General features: G+C 36.9%; 1 protein-coding gene across 1 annotated transcript in view; it reads left to right on the plus strand.

The window, feature by feature from the left end:
- The window catches only part of LOC107561340 (voltage-dependent T-type calcium channel subunit alpha-1I-like), a 136,974-nt gene that overhangs the window by 7,768 nt on the left and 112,959 nt on the right, over positions 1–16,247 (plus strand). The window contains exon 2 of the mRNA XM_016245766.1: positions 15,597–15,690. Coding sequence (XP_016101252.1) covers positions 15,597–15,690 — 94 coding nt within the window. The remainder of the gene's footprint in view (positions 1–15,596; positions 15,691–16,247) is intronic.

Below are 16,247 nucleotides of genomic sequence, written 5' to 3' on the forward strand. Positions count from 1 at the left end.
TATATATATATATATAATATTTTGGAAAAGGAAAACAACGATGTATTAAAATAGATAATGATGAAAAGCTTATCTCAGTCCATCAAAGTGACGGATAATGATCTGACATGCCGAGTGAGAGCAGGAGAAAGCGAGTGATATTCTTCGGTCCCAGGCTTGTTATGCTTTGCTGCACTCTGGTCATCTGATCTGGCTCGTTTGGACACTCTGTGTAAAATGGATTATGTCTCTGCATTAGATACATGTGAAATATGAATGAAGGTCTTGAGCTCCAGGGCCCTCTGAGTCACTTAACTGCCATGTCCTCTACCACCTCGCATGAAAACGGGTTCTCATTTTTTCACCGTAAATTCAGTCTCCGCTGTTGTCCAGCTCTGTTATTACATTATGTTAGGCAGCGAGAGAAAGAAAAGTGAGCTGTAACCCCAAAGTATATCACATTCTAAAATTAGGCAGTTTTATAAAATAATTTGTAGAAACAGGAATTACTTCCAAATTCTGCTACAGTATTTGTTTTAATTCTAAAACTGCAAAAACGTTTTCTGCTTGGGTTAGAGTGTTGGATAAAGTTAGTCTAGAACACCTATAATTAACTTGTGTGAGTGTATTAAGCTTGTCAATTAGCTGTTGTTCAATAATAGACATTATAGTTAGATAAGGCATTGTTTGGTTTGTTTAAATGGTATGGCATGTCAACTTCTGGCTCAACCAGTGACGTCAGTCAGGTTAGTGCTATTAAATCTTTGAGAATCCTGTTTGAAAAACTATAATTTCTGCAGTTCATTTCGGTGCCACATTCCACCTCTAAAGTGTGATAAACTTGCTGGAAAATATTACTCTATTTCCTCTCTTAATTCCAATACAGAATGAGCAGGAAGCTTGCTGAGGGAAGATTTTTCTTTATGCATTCGCATGGGTTCCCTTCATCGCTTTGTTCTCTTGCGCTCTCAGTGCCAGGAGCAAACATTTTGAAAGGAAAGGTCAAAAGTGAAGTGATGAGAAAAACATGGGGAAATATTTGAAGACAGGGAGAAACGGAGAAGGAGGGAGAGAGCGACAGATGGCCGGAGGGAGACTGGTGTCGTCGTGGAGTTCTGCGTGCCGCCATGCAGAAGTCAGTTTCCTTTATTGCTTTTACTCTCTCTCTTGTTGTTTTTACTCTTTCCACCTGTCATTTGCTCTCAATCACTTTTCCATCGTCATCAGTTGCCCTCTTGCACTCTTCATCATCTCTGACACTTTCTGACTATCCTCTGCCAAACAATTTATTTTTACATTGTGTGTCGTGCATTTGAAGTGTTGTCAGATAAATGCATGTAGATGTCCAAGAGACAGTAGACAGTCCTCTCATATATGAATGAAAAACCCTTTAGGGGTATACATTTTCATATACAGTATGTATACCCCTAAAGTGTACATACATATATACAGTGTATATACAGTATATATATATATATATATATATATATATATATATATATATATATATGTGTGTATTTTATATAACACTAGAATGCTTATTAGCTGGGCCAGCCTGAAATTTTTTTGTTTTTTATTTGCAAAACAAAGATTTTGGTCTTTCACTATTTACGTATTTATGAGATGTAATTGTAGTTTTTTACTTTTTGTGTGATAGTAGATGTTTTACTTGCCATTTACAGCTCAGGTGAACTGATTTAAAGATGAACGGGAATACAAACCATGTTTTTTTCCAGGTATCATAAACCTCCTTGGTCTAAATGGGTCTAAATGAGAGCTGTCAAGATAATGTGTACACAATTATCATAGCCAAAAAAAATCTTGATAATATCTATCATGATTTTTAAATTTTTTTTAATTTATATATATATTTTTTTATGAAATCCAAAAAACTTCCACACCGGTGAGTTAATTTTAGGAGTGCGGGTAGAGTGTTTCGCTTACACCTCTCCAAAGACAAAAGTTTGTGTGTAGCTAGCAGTAGTAGTTACACACTCACTTTGTCCAAATATGCTGACTTTTATACTATATAGAATGCAAAAAATAGTACCCCAATAGAGTAGTTGTCTTAATTTATAGCTTACGAAAAAACGTTGGCAAAAAGTACCCTACTACTCCTGCCGAGATTCTGGAGTGCTCATTCGATGAACACATTACTATTCCTATTATTATTATTATTACTACGGTATTTCATTTTTTTAAATATCACTGTTATCCTTAATACAGGTATATTGTACCCCCTCTCCCCCCCCCCCAAATCATGTTTTTTGAGCTACTAGAAAACTTTTGGTGGCCTGTATGACCCACTTCAGTAAAGAAAAGCAGCCATTTGAGGTCACAGGAGAGCTTGAGCAGAGAGGTCGCACACATAAACGCACACTCTCCCAACATAAAACAGGCCAAGATCAAACCCCACTAAGCGTTCTGATACACACAGATAAAACACTGCCATGATCAATAGATCAAAGCCTTGTGGGACACTGGAGAATCAATTAGCACCCAGCTGTGTTAATGTGTGATGAAAGCAGAAAGGGAGCATCCCGAATGCCTTTTTTTTTCTTTTTTAATGCATTACATCCTGGTATTTATGACATCACCTCATTATCACCCTCATTGTCATGTCATTGCTATTGAAATCATACGAGCTTGGCCCTCCAATCTGCTGTGTGATCTTAAGTTCTTCTGACACATGAGCGGCACGCACGTGCATCTCCCATTTTGTTTCCCCTCACCGGAGAGACACTGTGTTTAGCTCAGTATCTGAGGAGACACCTCATCTGATCCTGTTGCTGTGGCAACAGGGCCTGGCTTGTCTTTGGCTACTGTCAGGGTCCAGTGCAGCTTAACATCTGGGAAACAGACACACACCCTTCCTCTTCATCACTTTATTCTCACCCACCCTTACACCCTTATGACAAATGCATGTGTGTGTCTGTGTGCGTTTGTATAACTATGTCATTGCTGTGACATTCATGATGATTTTGAATGCAAGAATGCATCTTGCTTGTCTTTGCAGAGACTATGAATTAAACATTCTTCTTACCCCTTTGGCTCCTGTTTTTGTTGATCTAATAATATTTAGTGAGGTAAAAAAAAAAAAATTATAATAATTGCCAGCGGGGTAAGAAAATAAGTTTAAGATATTATTTCTGAAAACAAGTCTTAATATCTTTGGCAATTTGCTTCTCAAGTAAATTTGTCTTGTTTTAAGGATGTTTCGCTTTTAAGAAAACAACAAAAATATGAATTTAGAAAATATTTTTTAGCAGTCTGTTGTCCTAATCTAAATGCTAATGTAACCAATCATATTATTAAAATGACATTGTTAAAACAAAGCATAATCACTTCTGAGCACTCAATTATTTTAAAACTGAAGCACATCTAATGTAAAACCGCCTTTGAGAGAAATTCTGTCTAGCTAGCTAACTAGGTTTTGAGACATAGCCGGTGTGTCCAGTCTCTATGTCTAAAGAGGATTGTTTTTGGTTGATAGAAAGCATCACATTGAGTATTCACGTCCCAGTGTGACACTAGATACTAGTAAGTGCACTGTTCTGCACAATTTCCCCTCTTTGCCTCTATAAAATGCATAGATTTTCAAGCATTGAAGTGTTAAATGAATACAACTTAAACACACTTTGCTCTGGTTAAGAATAAGAAGCTGTTTATTATTGCTCTAGGCTCCTCATAAAATTTCAATAAAGTTTCTACTATTAAAAATGTAGATGGAACAAAACAACTGCTGCAAAACCAGCCAAACTCATTTGGTCTTGAGTGTGATGCTCATGGATTTGCAGAACAGTGCTGTAGGCCCATTGGTTGTGTGTGTGTGTGTGTGTGTGTGTTAAAGGTATCATGATAAAGGAAAGCCTCACACAATTCTGTTCATGTTTATAATTAAGAAATATTACGTGTGCAAATGCGTATGGTTTTTAGTCATTAATTCATGGCACTGTTGAATAATTGATGTTCCTTGATATCTGATTAAGGTGACCAGATGACCATAATGAAATAAAAGGACACGTTGGAGGTATGGCTGAGTGAGTGGTTAAATTCAAAAGCGCTCTGGTATATTTTAAGAGAATGTTTTTTTTGTTCAGTTTATTATTTCAAATGTGTGAATGTGGTAAATGTTTTAGAAGTTAGCTTTGGACTATTGAATTACTGAAAATTAATTTGTGACCCAAGTGTAATGGCTACAGTACATTTTATGGGATGTGCATTAATTTTCAGTAACTGAACTATCAGTTGTAATATACAAGGATAGGATTAAATGTAGAAATGAGCCCTTGTCATTTACTCATCCTCAAGTTTCTTCAAACCTGTATGAGACTCTTTCTTCTTTTAAGCACAAAACACAAAATGTTGAAGAATGTTGGTAACCTGACAGTAGCCATTAACTTCCATAGTATGGAAATAAGTACTATGGAAGTCAATGGCTACCATCAACTGTTTGAAGTGGAGGAATTTTCATTTTTGTATGAATTACCCCTTTAATATGTGCTTTCTGAATGAGGAATGAGGGTTAGCCTACTGTTTCTTATCCATTGATTCACTATGATTCATTTTGGAGGTGTGTAAGATTTGTACTCATTCCTCCAGGGGTTCATGCATTTTCAGCTGAGAGAGAGAGAGAGAGAGAGAGAGAGAGAGAGAGCGCATGAATATTGCAGTGTGTGTGTTCAGCTGAGATTCACTGGATGATGACAAGAGTTTCTTGACAAGAGAATCTTTCTTAACACAATGAGGTTGTTGAGGAGGTCAAGGGTTTTTAGTGAAGTCTGTACTCTATGTACATGTATCTCACTTTGAGTAATGACATCCAGTCAGCATCTGCCTACTTTATCTGGTGGCTCAACACACTGTGCTCTTGAGCAGTGTGTGTGCTACAGTTAGCTAACAAATCCAGTAGATGAAGAGATGAGGGAAAATATGGAGAGAGAAAGGATGGAATGAACAGAAATGATTAAGTGGACTGTGAAAATGAAGGCTGAATTAGACTGATAGTTATGGAGCCTTCAGTACATGATTCAGTGCTGTTTTTATACTCAAGTGAATGTATAGCTGGAGCACAATGAAATGAAAATTTGCTGGAAATAGACTCACCCTCAGGCCATCCAAGATGTAGATGAGTTTGTTTCTTCATTGGAAAAGATCCTCTGCAGTGAATGGATGCTGTCAGAATGAGAGTCCAAACATAAAATATGGATAAAAAAAACATCCATAATCCACATATAATAATTTGGACTCTCATTCTGACTCACCATTTTTGGGTGAACTATTCCTTTAAAACAACTGTATGTAAGGTGTTTTTTTGTTGTTGTTTTGTTTGTTTTTTTTACTTGAAATATCAGTTTCGTAATCAGAATAAAATAGAATGAGGAATATACTTCTATTCTATTACTGAACTTTGTTATCATGTGACCTGCTTTTCTCATTGCCATGTAACTGATCTTCGGTCGGTAAAGACTCCACTGGTCAGATATCCGTTTCTGCTGTTTTGCCGATCATGATTAATATTATTTAGCTTGGTTTGAAGAGTTGAACTTGGATCTGAGAGACGGAGTGAGTTTTTAATTTTACTGGAAGATGAGTCTGCTCCCACAGGCAACCATGAGTCACCATTGCCTTCATCAACAGAGTTTCACACGGACACTCACACTTCACACCACACGGTCATCTAACTAGAGTGCAACACACACACACACACACACACACACACACACACACACACACACAGAGAGAGTATAACAGAAGAGCAGGCAAAGTTCAAACTGCACGTACAAACCCACACAATTAAGGACAATGATGCAGGCAGAGTTCAGAGGTGCTCTGTCGATTGTACACACTGTTTCACTTTTCAGAGCTGTGGTGTACTCAAGGGACATGCGTACTCACTTTTATAGTGAGATAACGGTGAAATGTTTTAGATAACTGCCATTATTAATCCTCCACTTAACATCTCTTAACACCAATAACCACAGCAAGAGTCGCACACTCTCCTTTCAAAACACACACTGCCTGCAAGCTCTTTACATACACACACTTAATGCTAATGCGCGGAGGGTGGTGGGAGTGCTTCTGGAATTTGTTCCTTTTCCGCTGAGAGTTGCGTGGTTGAAGTGGAATGGCTAAATAAGCGCAGAGACAGTCAGCTGAGGAATGGCTTCAGTTATTTGTACAGCTACGTGTGGCTGTAGGTCATCCAAGTCGATAGAGGTTCTGCATAGTGGAAGCATTCGTTGGGTGACGGCCAAACTCGCCTCAGAAGTTTCCATCAGAGAGAGGACAACAGAAGACATTTGATGACAGTTTGAGAGATAATCTGTAATACCCTGTCCCCCTTTTTTTCCTTTCAAGAGACTTTGATTCGCTGATTCAAAGTGATTCATTGTTGAGAAATATGATGCTTTTCTCCTCAACACTGCGGAAAATATTCTTAAGAAGCTCTGTTAAGCCTGCTGAAAAAAATGACTTGATCCAGCTTAAACTGGTTTGCTTGTCTTTGCTGGTTTCCCATCCTGTACTGTTTGCTGGTTTTAGAGAGGTTTTGGAAATATTTCAAGCTGGAAGACCAACTTGGCTAAATCAGCTGAGGGTGGGAGACTAGCTATAAACCAGCAAACCAGTTTAAGTTGTTTTGTTTTTCCCCCCAGCAGGCTCCCTTTTAAGACAGCGCCCTAACCATTATGGACATCATAAATAACCAATTATTCCATGTAGCCAATTGATTTTAGTAGTGTTTGCTGTTAGCATATTGCTAAGCTAATGCCACAGTACTCTAAGCAGAAAATGTCATATGCATAAATGTTGAGTAAAATTATTAATTTTTAAATATTGAACTGTTTTTATTAATATATCTTAGTATTAATGAAATACAAGTTCATTAATATTTCTGTCTTTTTTTCAAGCCTGTCACAATGCATTTTGGGATTACCATTTCACAAAGGACATGTACTTCACATGTTGCTAAGCTAATGCTGCAATACTCTAAAAAGAATGCAAATAGTATACACAAATACTGGTTAAAATAATTCATTTTTAATTACTGAATTATTGTCTTTAAACTTTTTCGTAATGAAAGCAATACAAGTATATTTAAAATCAATAATTTTGTTTTATCATAGTAGGGGTGGGCGATATGACCAAAATCTTATTTCACGGTATGATAAATTTTATTTCACGATAACGATATGTTCCTCAATATAGCTATTTTTGTTTTATTTGTGTTATTAAAATTAAGAAAAAGAAGCAAATTACAAGCACAACAGAACAAATAAATATGAAATAAACTTTTAATTTATTCAGTTACAGCAGGCTAGGTTTATTTAACATAAAATTGAACAAAAAATTGAATAAAGTGTATAAATAAAACACTGCATAGTCTTCACTGTATCAATCAAACATGAATAACATTAATAATGACAGACAGCAGCAGGTAAATAAGGCTGCTGTCCCTTTAAGGCCGACTGCACGGATTCAATATACTGAAACACATCCGTTTTTCACCCAACTGTTTAACATTGGTTTATAATCGACTGTGTTTACTTGAATACTCCACACTACGGCCATTATGACATTACTGTGTGCGTATTTGACCATTCTAGCACAATAAAACAGGAAAGAGATCTGTTTTTGCAATCGCATGCTGTCGAGAGAGGGGCTTTCAGTGCACGCTTCGGCTGTGTGTCAGTCAGCGTGAGCACCATATTGAGTTCGTTTTCACTGTTTATTGCGATTAATAAATTTTTCCTTATCACTCAAAAGGTGTATTGTTACGGGGCTGACGAGACGTGAGACGTGCGGATCCATATGCAAGCTTTATTGAAACGAAGACAGAGACGTGGTCATGAAACAGGCATGGGTCAGATGAGGGCAAACAGGTATATGGTGGGCAAAACACAAGAATAGTCCTAGGGCTAGATGGGCTATGGCTAAGGCTAAGGCTAAGGCTATGACAAACGACTAGGGCTAAGGCTATGGCTAAGGCTATGGCTATGGCTATGGCTCCGTAAGGTAGCTATCTCTAGGAGAGTGATAAATGCTGAAACAATACTCGGCAGAGGGAAGGGATCAGAGTGAGTGTTAAATAGTGAGGGAGTGATATGAAACAGCTGGGTGCAATCAGTGTAAACAGGTGTGTGCAATTCGTGCTGAGTGCAATCAGTGCAATGCATGATGGGAAATGTAGTCCGGGGTGCTATGCAACAGTTTGTGTGGTGCGAGAGTCAATGAAAAGGAAAGTTCATGGACCGGATTCGTGACATGTATAACGTTTAAGCAGTCTTATGTTACGCAGATATATTTGGATACCGTGGAATACACGATATAGCAAAATCTCGAACGATAGACACTTTATTTCGCGATAACGATATGTACCGTCATACCGCCCAGCGCTACATCATGGATATTTTTTTTTTCACTAAATCAGTCGCAGTGCATTTTGGGATTGCCTTCTTTCATGAAGATTACATGTGATTAAATTGGTCTAAAATTTTAAATCTTTGGAGGCATTATTAAATTGCCTATATTTTTAACTGCCTTCACATCATCTGCATGATTAGTTAAAATTCTGCTTCTGTAGGGCAGCAGAAATTTTAAGAGAGAAAATTAGAATGACAGAGCTTTTGTTTTTGTAGATGCATTATTAGCTCATGCACAAGGACCCTTCCTCCTCATCAACTGCTTCTCATTCCCTTCACTCAACATCTCCAACTCTTGGGCTGACGGTTGCCCCCCCCACCCCCATCTACTTTGATGTATGTGTCAACACACACACACACATATATACAGTATATATATATATATATCTTTGTCATTCCCATTTTCTTCTTCCATCTTTGATTGTCATTTCTCCTTACATGTGAGTGTAGTAACCCTTGAGGACAAATAGTTATAATTCCATGATGAACACAAAATGAGCAGTCTACACCACCTGTTCCTCCCTTCTAATTCTGCTTCAGTGTGTCTCACCCCTCTATCTACAAGTGTCCTGTCTGTCTTAATGGCAACTCCAACAATGTTACTGCACTTTCGTTTCTTTCACTTCAGGGTTCCAGTTACAGCCCCATCTTCATATCCTCCTCCTCTTCCTCAGTTGTCGAAGTATTATGCGGACTTAAACATACACTACCAGTCAAATGTTTTTACGAACAGTAAGATTGTTAATGTTTTTTTAATCCCTTAAAGGCACATTATGTTATTTTTTTTTTGCCACTAGAGGGTGCATATTCAAAACAAACAAAGGCGTAGTTAGATGACGCTGTGACTGGGTGTGGAATCATGGAAGTTGTTGTCTTCATCCCCACAGCCGAAGCAATCCAATGGGACTTGGGCAGAAATCATGTTCATAGATGAGCTAATGTATATTAAAGATTTATTAATGGCGTAGTATGAAGCAGAGTGAGGTGGAAAGCCGTCGAAGCGAAACGAGGCCTCTGAACGAGAGTGACACACGGCTCAAAAGCAGCAGAGCTTTTATTATGCCACAGTCGACCGCTTCCGCTCCTTCCGGAAAGCAGTGGAAGCAAGCAGCGCTGTTTTATCATACTAGATACATTTGAAAGTTCTGTAATGCTACTCTGTGCAGTCGTCACCGGTCTATTAAAATGCACAACATATTAAAGCGTCTTTGATGTTTCCATGTTTTCTACAAAACAAAACCGGAAATCGAGGGTGTATGACGTCATTGGCAGGCGACACAATGACACTATGGACACGGTCCATATTAGATTTAAACATTCTTCGAAACATTTGGGATAATGTAAGTACACAAGTCAGCAAAATATATAACACTGTTCTAGTGGTTTTTGGATATTTTAATTAAAAGAATCTTACATATTGTGCCTTTAACTGTCACCGTCCCGCTAGCAGGATGCCTAAGTTACTTAAATATATTATGATTAAATCCTAATCTAATCATAGCAAATTATATATCTTGGGAAAGGTCTAAGACTCCTAAATAGATATTTTACCACTGTTTGTTGTTAAAAAATTTGTAGGAACAGTAATAGATTAATTTATGACAAGAGTGCACCTCAAAACATATACTTCATAACAGGAGTTCTGACCTTTGTCACAACATTTTTTTTTTTCGTTTTCCTTATCAGGTTTTAGTAATCATCATAAATTATATATCATTTGAAAGCTTAAAACCTCAAAATTCATCCTATGAAAACCATTTTGAAATCGGACATTGCTTTACCATAGAAATGGTACTTTAATATATTTTAGCGGGCTACTCCCCCCTTAGTGCAGGGTGTCATATTACAAAATGTATTACGGTCTTTTGGTATCAAACCTTTTAATAATCTTGACAAAATACAAGATTCTCAAGAGTCTCAAGATTTCATATTTGGTGGTTATTTTGTGATAGAATACTGAGAGAGACAGAAAAATGTTTGGATGGCATCCGGTGGCTGTTTGTGGTATAACACCTAAACAAAATTGCATAGGAACCTCAATTTTTTTAATATCAACTTCAAATTTGGAACATAATTCATTTAGACATATGGCTTTAATTTATATCAAATCTGGATTAAAACCTATTTTATAAAATAAAAATAGTACAGTACATTTTCTTTACAGTAAATTTAAACTTCTATAACTTTTTATGCTTTCATTATTTTTAAATGATTTCTGCAATAATCTGCCGATTGTCTTCTTTAAAAAGAGATCAACCTTAGGTCTGTATTCAAAAACGTTTATGAATTATAACAATTTAAGTTTGAATAGTGCATTTTCACGTCTATGTTCAAAGGGGGGGTGACAGTTAAGAGGTTAAATAATTCATCAAAGAATCCTGAAAAACATGTACTCAACTGTTTTAAATATTAATAATATTAATAATGTTTTTTGAGCAGCAAATCATTATATTATATATAAATCATATTAGAATGATTTCTGAAGGATCATGTGACACTGAAGACTGGAGTAATGATGCTGAAAAAATCAGCTTTGAAATCACAAGAATAAATTACATTTTAAAATATATTAAAATAGAAAGCTTTTGCTGTATTTTGGGACAAATAAACGCAGGCTTGGTGAGCAGAAAATAATTATTTAAAAAAAATCTTACTGTTCATAAACTTTTCGTGGCTGTCTTAATCAGCAAGCACTTGTAACTGATCAAGCTGCTCTCAAAATGAACTTGTTTCGTCACTAATCACGCTTATCATCCATCTGCTCCTCCTCTCTCTTGTGCATCTTTCTCTCTCTCTCAGTGCTACGCTTAATCACTGTGGCTCTGATGGCATATGTATGGGCATTGGTGCTGTGTCATTTGCCTGATGGGCCTCAGGAGGCCTGATTGTAAGTGTTTGTGATTGGCTGTTGATACTCTGACCCTCCTCTTTCCCTTTCTAATACATCATGCATGATCTTATTGAGCCATTTTGCATACTTATCAAAGGTATGCCAAACCTTTGTCATATTGGCCAGCGGTGAGTAAATTGGGAATATTTACTCTCCATTAGAGCTGCAACAAATGATTATATTGATAATTAATATAACAATTATCAGAATGATTCGTCTTGTGCTGCAGCGCCACACTGGTCAAATTGCGTTATTGCAGACCCTTACATTAGGTGATTTGAGATCAAACAACAATTTGACAAAAATATTTGATATGTCGTCTAATCGTTTCAATCCTGCTGCCCATAAACATTTTAGTTTATTAAAATAAATATGTATGTCCTTGTGATCTGCCTACATAGAGTAAAATAGCATTCTATTTAAAAGATGAGCTAGCTTTTGTATCTCTCTTTTTTAACTATTTAACTATTTTAACTATATTTAATTTGATTTAAAAGACAACTTTGCAGACTTACAACCAGCTTTGTATTGTTGTTACGGTGTTGGTAGTATATGTAAACATAAAATGTGTATGCTTTCTATGTAACCTGCATGAGATATCCCTGTTTATTCATCAGAAATAAACATGCACCCAGATATCCCGTTTATTTGACAGCCAGACGACGTGTTTTATATGACTCGGGTGACTTTTACAGACAAATAAATGTCTTTATGTGTGTTCAGGTAACATGGAGAGAGAGTACACGTAGTTAATTTAGTATACTACCCACATTTTAACAATACAAAACGTATTTGAAAATCTGTGACGTTGTCTTTTTAACTTTTGTATTTTGTTTTGATTCATATTTATACTGTTAATTATTTTCTTTTTCTAGTTTTTCTCTTTTTTTTCAATTATTGTTTATTTTAGTTTTCTATCCTGAATTTAGTCCTCTGATTTGAATAGATTTGTCCGCAGTGAGAGTTCAATGTAAATGCTCACTCATCTTTGCAGATGAAATCCTGTTGCATCAAAAGTTGCAGCCTTGCATTGTAGCTGAACACAGTCATGTCATGATCATCCTATTGCAATACATTCATCATAACTAACACACTGAAAACATGATGTAAATAAGAGGTTTGTTGAGCTGTATAAATTGTGGTAACACTTTATTTTAGAGTCTCTTAACTAGTTGCTTATTAGCATGCATATTACTAGAATATTAGCCATTTATTAGTACTAATTAATGCCTTATTCTACATCCCTAATCCTACCAAATACCTAAACTTAACAACTACCTTACTAACTATTAATAAGCAGCAAATTAGGAATTTATTAAGGGAAAAGTCGTAATTAATAGTGAATAAGTGTTCCCTATTCTAAAGCGTTAGCTAAATCGTGTTATTGATCATAATGGGAGTTTTGGTGAAAATGCAGAAATCAAATCACTGATAGACTCATTGATCTTGAAGTAAGGGGCGGGTCGAGGAGAATCGTGACATCACAATGCTCACAATTACAAATCTGGGCATTTCAGAATGCTACAAATGAGTGTCCTAATGGTTAGCGAGTCGGACTCGTAACCCAAAGGTTGCGGGTTCAAGTCTCGTACCGGCAGGGATTGTAGGTGGGAGGAGGGAATGGACAGTGCTTTGTCCCACCTTCAATACCACGACCGAGGTGCCCTTGAGCAAGGCACCGAACCTCCAACTGCTCCCCGGGCGCCACAGCATAAATGACTGCCCACTGCTCCGTGTGTGTGTTCACTGTGTGTGTGTTCACTGCTGTGTGTGCGCACTTTGGATGGGTTAAATGCAGAGCACTAATTCCAAGTATGGGCCACATGTCACGTCACTTTTTTTAAAAAGAATAATTCACATTTTAAACTGCAGAGTTAATTTAGAGGTTTGTAACGTGCAGTATGTTTTTGTTGCAGAGTAACCTGTCCTATGTGTAAATATCAAGAGCATTTTGATTCTCCATTTCATGCCCCTTTTAATAAATTCCAGCATTTGATTTTTAAGGACATTTTTATTGACTTTTGTATGATAAACAGTTCTGGAACTGTGTTTGGTTGCCACTAGATATCCAAAGTGAGATCAGGTCCTGAATCAAAATCAGCTGCAAATCCTCATCCTCACTGATCCTACTGTGACTATCTACATTTTTTTCCCCAGTAACTTCTTTGAGTTAAATGTTTTCCTTGTGTGCATGTGATTGTCTCATTTCACGCCCCGTCAGCCTTCTTTCCATCTTTCTTTAAATAAACGGGCTATGTTTCTGTCAATCTATCGGCATTGTCTCTTCTCTTCCTCTCTCTCTCTCTCTCTCTCTCTCTCTCTCTCTAAAAAAAGTACTGTTAGATTGATTCTGTGCTCCTGTCCCTTTAATGTCATTTAAGTGTTTCTGTGGGCGCTATTTTCCCTCTGCCAAAAGCTCGCCTTAGAACCTGATGAGGTATCCACAATAATATAAAATAGAAAGGAGCAATTTCCTGCAGTAACCATAGTGAACACTTTACAGCATGATGCGGGTGCTTGCTTTAGCCCTATGGGGGTTGCGGTCTCCATTCTAATGATTAAAGCAGGAACACAAGCCTGCGAGGCTATTAACAATATTACACACGCAAGTTCAGAGTGTGGCCAACACTGTGGCAAATCCCTTAGTCTAATAGCACATGCATATTGAAATGTACATTTTTTTCTCATTGAAAGTTTGGATGTGGTTGAAGGGGGAAATAAGTGAAAAATTGCCCATAAATCACATTTTGCTGAGTGCCAGAAGCCTCTTTCCGGTGCAGTGCATTTTTGGTAGTTCCTAATTAATTGAGGAATGTATAGCGCTGTTAGATCCAGCACAAAGCAAAATCCTTTTGTTCTGTGGTTCAAGTTCAAACACTGGAAAAGGTTTCATGAAAACAAGAAATAAAAGACTGATAAAAAGATAAACAAGATAAACAAGATAAACTATAACAAGATAAAAAGTGTTGGAGATGAGAGGCAAGAGGGAGAGAGAAAGAGAGAAACATGATGGAGTGAACAAGGAATTTAAACGAGGAGGGGCAGACGAAAAAATAGCTTGCTAAAAGGTTGACCAAGCCGGAGGAAAAGACGGAGTAGAGTAAATTGAAAAAGAAATGGTCCATAAAGGTGAAGAGATGAGGCTTGTAGAGATTTAGTGGAGAGGCCTGAAGATTTCACTCCAGCTAACAGGCCTGAGGGAGGAGGGGTGACAAATGCCTTTTTATGTTTCTTTGTGATGTGCTTTTGCTGTGAAGGTTGCATTCATTGAGTGGAGTCTTCTTTGGATTTGTTCAGTTCATACAGTACAGTGTTTGTTAATTTGATGAGTTTACACTGGTGTGAGATAATAAATTATACCTTCATTGTAAAGTAATATATACTGTATACACACAATAAACAAGATATTACATTGTGTGATGATCGGTGAATATTTTATGCTTATGAAGCAAATTCAGGAACTTTTTTTTTTTAAGATTTAGCATTATTAGTGGTGTCATAATTCACCCCCAAACACAGCTAATTACAGTAGAGATAAATCTGAAAAGCTAATCTTGTTTCTGAATTTGCTTAGGAAGCAATACTCACCAGTGACATGAATAAACCCAAAACCCTAAGTATTAAACTGCAGCATAGAACTTATTCTGCTAGAAATTATGTCGCAAACTGCTAAATTAGACAACTATTCAAAAGTTTGGGGTCAGTTAGATAAAAAAAAAAAAAAAGTATCTTATGCTCACCAAGGCTGCATTTATTTAGTCAAAACACACAAAAAACTTGTACTCTTGTGATGTATGATTAATTTAAATTCATTTAAATTAACTGTTTTCTATTTTAATATATTTTATAATGTAATGTATTCCTGTGATGGCAAAGAGTTTTCAGCAGTCATTACTCCAGTCTTCAGTGTCACATGATCCTTCAAAAATCATCCTAATATACTGATTTGGTGCTCAAGAAACATTACGTATTATCAATTATGAAAACAGTTCAACTGTGTCATTTGTGGGGGGGTTTTCTCAGAATTCTTTAATGAATAGAAAGTTCAAAAGTACAATTTATTTGAAACGGATATATTTTGTAACAATAGAAATGCCTTTATTGCTCTTGCTGAGTAATTTCCTTCAGAATAAAAATCTTACTGACCCTCAAACAAGTGTATGTCCTAGCATTGTGATAGCAATTTTCCCACGGTTAAGCACCTAATTAAAAAAATGTCTAATTTTGTGTATTATTGTAATTACTTGTCTGCTGATAAATATTAGCCTTAACATATGCTTCCTCACATGGTTCGAGCGCATCAGTATCATGGTGATCCTGCTGAACTGCGTCACTCTGGGGATGTACCAGCCCTGCGAGAACATCGACTGCACCTCAGAGCGCTGTCAGATTCTACAGGTCAGTGTGGACACATAAACACGCAAACTAACTGTTCCAAAACATGCTGAGCAACCTACTAAGGCAGCATCCTAAATGTCATAGAGCAAATGGTCTGTCATTCCTCACCCAAAACATAAGACTAAATTAATTCTGTTTCTCAATATCTCTTCTCAAGTCTTTGATTAAACAGCTCATTTGATGTGGTCTCATTTTATGGTGCCTTAATGACAGGGGTGCCCAAACTCGGTCCTGGAGGGCCGGTGTCCTGCAGAGATTCACTCCAACCCCAATTAAAAACACCTGAACCAGCTAATCAAGCTCTTATAGGCATACTAGAAACTTACCATCAGGCAAGTTGGAGCAAAACTCTGCAGGACATCGGCCCTCCAGGACTGAGTTTGGACACCCCTGCTTTATGATCTTTGTGGATCTTCTAATTTTTGGTTACCTGGACTTTCAGTGTATGGAAACCTCTAAGGTTTCATTAAAATTATCTTAATTTAATTAACCAAAAGTCTTAACTGACATAAGGGTGAGTAAATGATGACAGAATTGTCTTTTTTTGGGTGAACTAT

Source organism: Sinocyclocheilus grahami, unplaced genomic scaffold, assembly GCF_001515645.1.
Source record: "Sinocyclocheilus grahami isolate Dianchi unplaced genomic scaffold, SAMN03320097.WGS_v1.1 scaffold768.1, whole genome shotgun sequence".
In the NCBI taxonomy this organism is placed as follows: Eukaryota; Metazoa; Chordata; class Actinopteri; order Cypriniformes; family Cyprinidae; genus Sinocyclocheilus; species Sinocyclocheilus grahami.